The following is a 9,601-nucleotide window of genomic DNA, read 5'->3' on the forward strand; positions in this document are numbered from 1 at the left end:
ATAAGAAATAAAGGCTAATCGACTCATGCAGGTAAATGTGACGCTGTTCTTTCTGATAAGGTAAAAAAAAGTAGGTAAATAAATGAACAGGTGTGGTCAAGTGACGGAAAATGAAATAAATAATGGTTGGTAATTAATTAATACCGGTAATTGTGACGCTGTGTTTTCTGATAACTGGAGAAATAAATATAATAAATGTGTGGTGAAGTGGTGACGTAAAATCTATCTTTGTGACGCATTGGTGAGTGTTACCGTGGTGAGGTGACGAGAGGTGACGTGACTCCCCTCATTCCACCTCACACCTGACGCAAGTGTGAACGGAGGTAAAAAAAATGAAGTGAAATATATAAAAAATGTTTCCTGGTGAAGAAAAAAAAAGTAAAAGAAAAAAAAAATTGAAGTCAAACTGATCAAACCTGAATCACGTTTGGTAAGATTAAAAAAAATAAATAAATAAAAAAAAAATAAAAAAGGTGTTATTTAAGTCATGTTTGGCGAGATTTTCAGGTTAGTGAAAGCAAAATAATGTGAGAAAAGGAAAAAAATATGAAAAAAAAACTGATAAATCTGCATTACTTAAGACAAGACAGTAAGTAAGGCGAGTCAAAGCGGTGTAACTTAAACCACATAGGATAAGATATTAGTCCAAATAAAACCGGAACCACGTCAAGTGAGATAATAATAAGTTAGTTAAGTCAAAATGATCAAACTTAATTCACGCAAAGCTGATAAGATAATAAGTTAGTTAAGTAACCATTGATCACATACGGTAAGATATTAAGTCAAAAAATAATACAACTTAGTCAACGTTAAGTAAGATATTAAGTTAAGTAATCTCTGCTCCTTCCGTGACCTTAGTGGATAAGATAAAGCAAGATAAGATAACACAAGGAACTCAATACAACGGACCACCTGCGAGATTAAGAAAATAAAGATAACCAAGATAAATATAAAACAACTAACCTAACAACCTAAGTAAGATAAGGCGAGATAAGATAAGGAACTGAATTTATGCCCTGACTGCAACTTTATCACCTTAAAAAATAAAGATAGAGGATAACCTTTGTCGCTGAGATAAGATGCGATGAGATAAAACAAAGGGACTATCTTCTCTCTCTCTCTCTCTCTCTCTCTCTCTCTCTGAACCAACATTCCCTATCGCCTAAAGAGAGATAGAGATAAAAATGAACTAAAAAAATCATGGTGAGATAACGACTCTTTGTTCACCACTGCAAAATTCCCTGTCACTTCTAACATGAGGAAATTGTAAAGATAAACTGATAAGCTTCGTGAGTGAGATAAGGCACAAAAAAAAGAGATAAATGTGAACTTCAAACTTTGTGAATGAGATAAAATAAGATAAGGAAATTGTTGATCTTTCTTCCTGTCACAATGCAAATCAATAAAAAATCTTGATGAGTGAAATAACACGAGAAAAATAAAGAGATAAGATAAAAACACTTATATACTCTAAAAAAATTACTCTATGGATGAGATAAAAGAGCCTGGATATTGTGAACCACTGAGATAAGAAAATAGATACGAACTTAAACCTGGTGAATAAGATAATGAAGGCTGAAAAAACCGTTCCTGTGTGACCTTGACTAAAGATAACGAGGCAAGCCCTGCTAAGAAAGAGTCACTGATGGGGTGAAGATAAAGAAAGTGAAGGCTAAGCTTATCATCATCTGGGCCGCTAAACTTGCCTACATTTGCTTCAGTTTCCCTTCTAGACCTGTATAAAAGTAGAAAACGTGTTCTAACATGATTGAAGGTGCGCGCCTAACTCTGCCTTACACTACGGTATTTATCCTGGTTTGTTTGTTTGTTTGTTTTTTCTCTCTTTTGTAAATCACTACCGCGTAATTCAAAAGTCAACAAACACAATAAAAAAAAAACAATAATCAGGTGTATTGAAAAAAAATATTCGAGGGGGATATTTTTTTTTGCTTGCATTTTTTTTTTTTTTTTGATCGGGTGCTGATGCTGTTTGTTATCCTCCTTGCGAGCCCCCGCCATGGGCCCGGCTGTGTGAGCGTAGCAATGAAAAAGGGGGGCAGGGGGCGCGCGTCCCCCATCTTGCATAGACGTTTTGATGTTTGGATTACACACATTTTTAAGAGTGTCATCAGGACTGAGAGAGACGAAAACCGAGTGACACTGGCGGTGTTTTGATTCTTATCGCTTGTATTTGTTGTGTTGGGTGGTGCTGAGTGCTGACGCGAGGTGTGCCCGCCGCGAACACATCACAGCAACACAGACATGCACGGCGCGCGGCGGTACACGCGGCACAGCTGACCGGGGGACAGGACACGTACACGTATGTATTGCGAGGGGAAACACTAAGAGAGACAAGGAAACACGCCGCGCCTTATACACGTGGTAGGATCATTATTAGTAACGCGCGGCCGACGAGGACTGCTTTGAATTGACGTTTCCTTTCGCTTGTCGTGGTATCGTTAATGGAAGTACTGGTGGTGTGTTTGGTTGTGCCTGAGTGGGTTTCCCTGATAACCTTTTCCTCCTTGATTCTTGGCATTGTTTTGTGTTGCTCGCTATGGACGCACAGTGCTCTGTACACGCATAGCCGCTCAAGTCTCAATGAATCTTTGTATCTTCCCCAGAAAAACAACGATGCACAGGTGTGAAGTCTCGAGAGAATGAAGATTGACCGAAGGAATTGACAAACAACTCATTCCACAAAAGAACGCTTCGTCTTCGCGGTCTACTAAACGCACTCAAAATTCATATTAAAATCTACTATTTAAAAAACGCTTTTAAACACGATTCGAAGGACACTTGCAACATTGCTCTTTTGTGTGTACATATATATAGTTTTTTTTTAATATGTCATCACTACCAACTAGTTTACTTCTGAAGGGTTGAAACTGTTGCGTGGGGAAGACTTGCACGCCTCCCCGACTAGCCTACGACAAGGAAAAAATAATAATCAGCCTTTAAAAAGAACTGAGAAATGAAAGGACTAAAAACAGAATCTATGGAAGTCAAGGTATGCCACAACTTCTAATTAAATGTTGATATATAGAGACAGCGCTACTAGAACTACAACTTTCTATTGGTGTGTGTTACAACTATGGAGAGGGGGGACGCGTTATAGCAAAGCCAAAAAACAAAATAAATAAAATAACAATAATTAAAAGTAAAATCATAACATATAGAAGACAATGTGAGCATACACAAAAAATAACATTTTGGCGGCACAGAGTTATGCCGCCGCGCCCTGGGCCCCCCCCCGGCCTGTGGGGGGCCAAGGGGGCGAGGGGTCAATTTTTTTTTTTTGAGGTTTTTCATTTTGAATGATATGACTCTCCTATCCTGGTATCCAAACCTTTTTATGCAGGACATGTCTGGGCGTGAGCGCCGCGCAAGTACATGGCCAAGCTGTGACTCAAGAGTGAGAGCGGCGTTAAGTACATGGCAGAGTGAGTGCCCCGGGAGCGCCGCCCCCTGTGCCGCGGCGGGCCAGTCGGGGGCCGGGAGGGGGTGACATGGTCATCTGGCCGCCAGCCGGGCACGCGCCCCCCGCGCCAGGTGCCGCGGCGCCTGGCGCGCGGGGCGGCGCGCCCAGCCGGTGAGGCGGGCAGAGCGCCACCTGACAGCCGCCCACCGACAGAGGCCGCCCGCCCATGCGGGAGCCGCCGCCGCCACGCCCCACGCCAGCACAGTGCGTGGCGTGGGCGAGGCCGCAGCGCCGCCGGGCGGAGGGCGCGGGTGGCGGGGGCTGGCAGGCGGTGCCTGGTGCCAGCGTGCCGTGGGGGGAGGGGGCAGAGGGCCACGGGGGGCAGGACAGCAGAACAGAGCTATGACCTATGTACATCAACACTGCAATATCACTTTCATTATTATTAATAGTATTATAATTAATATTAATATTATTTTATTATTAATATTATTATTACTCTTACTCTTATTATTATTATTAATATTATTATTATTAATATTATCATTATTATTACTCACAACTTCACCACTGAACTCGACAACAAAGGGAAGACGAGACACCTAAGCACTGACACTGAAGTGAATATTTTAACTTCTCATTTTGCATAGACATTGGAAAGGAGTGAATGGTTGGTTGGTTGGTGGTTGGTTGGTTGGTTGGTGGTTGGTTGGTTGGTTGGTTGGTGGGTACTGTGGGTGAAAAAAATCCTTTTGAATCTCTGCGTGCGTCCTCCGCTGGCACAGACTGACGCAGACACTCGCTGCGGCGGGGCGGGCCGCTGGGGAGCCCCGGGCAAAAAATAAAAAAAAAATAAAAGTAAAAAATTGATATAAAAATAAATAAATAAATGAAAAAAGACCCTCGTCCAGCCTTGCCGTGGTTTGAGGGCGAGGTGGGGCCCGCACAGCCTGACCTGCCGCGGGGAGGGTGGGGACCTCCGCCCTGGAGCCCCGCCGGGTGAGGGTGAGAGTCGATGCAAGGGGGGAGGGGGAGGGGGAGGGGAGGGGGGAGGGGGCAGGCCGCAGGTCCCCTAAGAAGACCAACTTGTGTGCCGGCAAACTTTACTTGGTTAGTACTGGAACACTACGCAATACTCAACGGGTTAATCATGAAGACTAGCAAAAGGAAAAATAATAAAAAGGTGACAAGCGTGACTAGAAAACAAGAGAGTGGTGTGTACAACACTAAGGTGACAAGAAGCGGTGGACGCGGCTAAGGGGCTGCGCTGAGCCTCGCCTACAGTACTACTTAGTATTTGGTGTGATCTTTGGCCTGTCAGGTAGCGCTACCGGGGGAGGCGCCCCCCAGGGAGGGTGTGGCCGCCCCAGCCCCGCGAGTGACACTGATCAAGGGCGGGCCAGCCTGCCAAGTAAAGTTTGTCTCGCACGCAAGCTTGGCTCGGCAGCCAGGGTGCCTACGGGCGGCGGGCGGCGCCAACCCGCCCGCCGCCCGTCCTTATTATTGCTGGGGCGCCCCGCGGCCCTCGGCGGCTGCTGGCGCTGCTGGAGCTGCTGGAGGTGCCCGAGCGCCTCCTACTCCCGGGGTGCGCGGCGCCCCGGGGCCCGGGCGCGGGGGACGGGGGCGTGGGCGCTCACAGGCCCACGGGGATGGGGTAGGTGGGCACGGTGAGGCCCTGCATGCCCAGCAGGTTGGACACGGAGTAGCCCAGAGAGTTAGTGGTGGTGGTGGCGGCAGGTTGCGTGGTGAAGGCCACTCGCTTGCAGCCGCTCATGTCCATGGCGTTGGCGGCGCCCACGCCCGCGTCCAACCCGTACACGGCGCCGTAGCCGGGCAGGCCCGTGGCCAGGTGGCCGGACACCATGCCACTGGCCGCCGCCGCCGCCGCGCCCACTGTGGCCAGGCCGCCCAGGGACGCATGCGTCACCTGGGGCAGACTGGTCAGCGGCACTTGGCTGGAGGCGGCGGCGGCGGCGGCAGCAGCGGCGGGGAGGGAGTAGGGCGCGTAGCGGTAGGTGGCGAGCGGCGGCACGGGCGAGACCATCACCAACTCACCGTAGCCGCCGCGCCCGCCGGCCCGGCCGCGCCCCACGCTGGTCGGCAGCATCACCTCCTTGGGCTGGGCCTTCTTGCACTCCACCTGTGTGTGCACCACCGTTAGGCGCGCCATGCACCCCTCCATCATACTGGCATGCCACCACGTGCACCCATCCAAGCCACACCACGCCTCATACACACACACACACACACACACACACACACACACACACACACACACACACAGACTAGAATATTTCTCACTGTTCACTGAACACACACACACACACACACACACACACACACACACACACACACACACAGACTAAGAATATTTCTCACTGTTCACTGAACACACACACACAAACACACAGTCGTCGGGTTGTCAACACAGTCTGGTAATGACATGGTGTATTTTTGCACCAATCAAAGATCATCTCCCTCCCTGACCCACCCTGCCCTGCCCTGCCCTGTCCTGTCCTGACCCACCCTGCCTGCCCTGCCCTGCTCTTCGTGCCTCTTGAGGTGACCAAAAATGAGACGAGAGAGAGAGAGAGAGAGAGAGAGAGAGAGAGAGAGAGAGAGAGAGAGAGAGAGAGAGAGAGAGAGAGAGAGAGAGAGAGAGAGACGAACCCTCCAATTATTTAAAAGAAAATGTTCAAAGTATATGAAAATAAAACCTAACTTTTGCTAAACACCCCAACCATTCTCTCTCTCTCTCTCTCTCTCTCTCTACACTTAATCCCTCTCATTATGGGCACACTCACATCTCACTCATCAATCACATCTCTCTCTCTCTCTCTCTCTCTCTCTCTCTCTCTCTCTCTCTCTCTTCTAGTCCTTCGATTGAGGGAAAGAGGGAAAAGAAGAAGGGAGGAGAAAAGATGGAGAGAAGGTAAGGTAAGGTAAGGAAGGAAGGAAGGAAGGAAGGAAGGAAGGAAGGAAGGAAGGAAGGAAGGAAAATTTTGGGGATATACAAAACAAAACAAGGAAACGGAGGAAAAATAAGGGAGGAAGGGAGGAAGGAGAGAGAAGTAATGGAGGAAAAACACGAATGAGAGAAGAAAAGAGAGAAAGGGAGAGAAAAAGGAAATGAAGAAGAGAAAAATGTGAAGGAAAGAGAATAAATGAAGACAGAAGGAGAAATATGAGAGAGAGAGAGAGAGAGAGAGAGAGAGAGAGAGAGAGAGAGAGAGAGAGAGAGAGAGAGAGAGAGAGTGAGTTTCCTACCACTTGTTTCTCTCCATCTCTGCCTATCCTTTCCCTTTCAATTTTCTCATCTCTCCTCCTCCTCCTCCTCCTCCTCCTCCTCCTCCTCCTCCTCCTCCTCAGTCACAGGTTGAGGCTTAATTAAAAGTTCTTCTCCACAACCGATCTGACAGACGCTACAGAGGAGGAGGAGGAGGAGGAGGAGGAGGAGGAGGAGGAGGAGGAGGAGGAGGAGGAGGAGGAGGAGGATGACGTCAAGAAAGGAGGAACAGAAAAAAATGGAAAAGGAGGAAGGAAACACAAAATAACAGGAGGAGGAGGAGGAGGAGGAGGAGGAGGAGGAGGAGGAGGAGGAGGAGGAGGAGGAGGAGGAGTGAGAGAAAATAGAGAAAAACATAAATAAAGACGTGGAAGAAGAGACGTCAATATGGAAAGAAGGAAACAAAAGGAGGAGGAGGAGGAGGAGGAGGAGGAGGAGGAGGAGGAGGAGGAGGAGGAGGAGGAGGAGGAGGAGGAGGAGGAGGAGGAGGAGGAGAATAACATAAAAAAAATAAATGTAGCGGTATTTAGAACAAGAGAGAGAGAGAGAGAGAGAGAGAGAGAGAGAGAGAGAGAGAGAGAGAGAGAGAGAGAGAGAGAGAGAGACTAAAGGGTAGAGACGAGACGAAAACAGCTCCCAGTTCTATAAATACTGTGGTTTCCCTTTAAACCGTCAGAACCCGTTTTCTGTTGCCTTCGTTTTCTTTACATGGGGAGACTGTGCTACGCGGTTAGAGAGAGAGAGAGAGAGAGAGAGAGAGAGAGAGAGAGAGAGAGAGAGAGAGAGAGACTTTCCTGCCACCCTCCTACCATCTCGGCTCTCTCTCTCTCTCTCTCTCTCTCTCTCTCTCTCTCTCTCTCTCTCTCTCTCTCAGATAACTAGAGATAGCAAATAACATTACCAGTTACTTCCAATAATGAAAAGCGGGCTCCTTATCTCTCTCTCTCTCTCTCTCTCTCTCTCTCTCTCTCTCTCTCTCTCTCTCTCTCTTCTTTCTTTATGTTTTATTTCATTTCCACTTCCTTTCTTATTCCCTTTCCGCGTGATTAACTTAATTATCTTGTTACACCTGGCTGGGATAATTGGCTTCTGATTACAGGTAAGGTAAGGTTAGGTAAATTTAGGTAAGGTTAGGTTAGGTTAGGTTAGGTAAATGTTAGGTTAGGTTAGGTTAGGTTAGGTAAAGGTTAGGTTAGGTTAGGTTAGGTTAGGTGAGGTGAGGTGAGGTGAGGTGAGGTGAGGTGAGGTGAGGTGAGGTTAGGTTAGGTAAGGTTAGGTGAGGTTAGGTAGGTGAGGTGAGGTGAGGTGAGGTGAGGTGAGGTGAGGTGAGGTGAGGTGAGGTGAGGTGAGGTGAGGTTAGGTTAGGTAAAGGTTAGGTTAGGTTAGGTAAGGTGAGGTGAGGTGAGGTGAGGTGAGGTGAGGTGAGGTGAGGTGAGGTGAGGTGAGGTGAGGTGAGGTGAGGTGAGGTTTAGGTTAGGTTAGGTTAGGTTAGGTTAGGTGAGGTGAGGTGAGGTGAGGTGAGGTGAGGTGAGGTGAGGTGAGGTGAGGTGAGGTGAGGTTAGGTAAGGTTAGGTTAGGTTAGATTAGGTTAGGTAAGGTGAGGTTAGGTAAGGTTAGGTTAGGTTAAGTTAGGTTAGGTTAGGTTAGGTGAGGTTAGGTGAGGTGAGGTGAGGTGAGGTGAGATGAGGTTAGGTTAGGTTAGGTTAGGTAAATTTCCCATGCTTCTTTATCAATTCCCTCGTTTTCTTTCCTTCAGCAAAATATAAATGATTTAGAAAACGGTATTTACTTTTAAACTGTTACAATAAAGACAGTTCCATATTATTATTACTATTATTAAAGCTATCCTCTCTCTCTCTCTCTCTCTCTCTCTCTCTCTCTCTCTCTCTCTCTCTCTCACTTATTTCTTCATTTTCATCTTATTCATTCTTTCTTCTTTTTCTGCCTTATATCTCCCTTATTTATTCTCTCTCTCTCTCTCTCTCTCTCTCTCTCTCTCTCTCTCTCTCTGGTCTCCCCGGCAAGGAATGGAAGTCGCTGATTGGTGGATAAAAATCTTGGCTTCTTCCTGATTGGTCGAGAGCCATGAGGGGGCGTGTCCCCCTGTCAGGTGTGAGGGAAGATAGGTCACGGGGGGACACTTAGAGAGAGAGAGAGAGAGAGAGAGAGAGAGAGAGAGAGAGAGAGAGAGAGAGAGAGAGAGAGAGAGAGAGAGAGAGAGAGAGAGAGAGAGAGAGAGAGATTAAAGGCGAGTGAAACAACATGCTATGGACTCTGACACTCTGACTCTCTCTCTCTCTCTCTCTCTCTCTCTCTCTGTCTCTAAAATTGAATTAATGTTGAACTCATGTAGGACTCCTCAGCTGAATAACAAAGAGAGAGAGAGAGAGAGAGAGAGAGAGAGAGAGAGAGAGAGAGAGAGAGAGAGAGAGAGAGAGAGAGAGAGAGAGAGAGAGAGAGACTGACACTGTTTTACCATCATCACTATCTATTCCAACTAACTCCCCTCTTTCCCTCTCCCTCTCCCCTCTTTCCCCTCACCCCCCCAAGAAAAGGCCTGAAAATATGACTTCGGTTTAGGCCTATCAAATTTCTGGAGGCCTATTTTCTTATTTTTTTAGTCTTTTTTTTCATTTTTGGTGTATTTTTATTATTATTATTATTATTATTATTATTTTCTATATTTTATTTCTTTATTTATTTCTAGGTTAATCTTTTTCCTTCCTTCCTTCCTTCCTTCCTTCTTTCCTTTCCTATTCCCTTCCTTCCTTCCTTCCTTCTTTCTTTTCCTATTTCCTTCCTTCTTTTCTCTTATCTCCTTTCTTTCTTTGCCCACGTCCTCCCTTCCTTCTTTCTCTTCCTATCTCCTTCCTTCATTCCTTCCTTCCTTTCTC

General features: G+C 46.8%; 1 protein-coding gene across 2 annotated transcripts in view; it reads right to left on the minus strand.

The window, feature by feature from the left end:
- Window positions 1-9,601, minus strand: part of LOC123498654 (RNA-binding protein Musashi homolog Rbp6-like) — a 430,630-nt gene that overhangs the window by 35,161 nt on the left and 385,868 nt on the right. For both annotated transcript variants that reach the window (XM_045245977.1, XM_045245969.1), the window contains exon 9: window positions 5,477-5,561. In XM_045245977.1, coding sequence (XP_045101912.1) covers window positions 5,477-5,561 — 85 coding nt within the window. The remainder of the gene's footprint in view (window positions 1-5,476; window positions 5,562-9,601) is intronic.

The sequence above is a fragment of the Portunus trituberculatus genome, chromosome 7 (assembly GCF_017591435.1).
Source record: "Portunus trituberculatus isolate SZX2019 chromosome 7, ASM1759143v1, whole genome shotgun sequence".
Lineage (NCBI taxonomy): Eukaryota > Metazoa > Arthropoda > Malacostraca > Decapoda > Portunidae > Portunus > Portunus trituberculatus.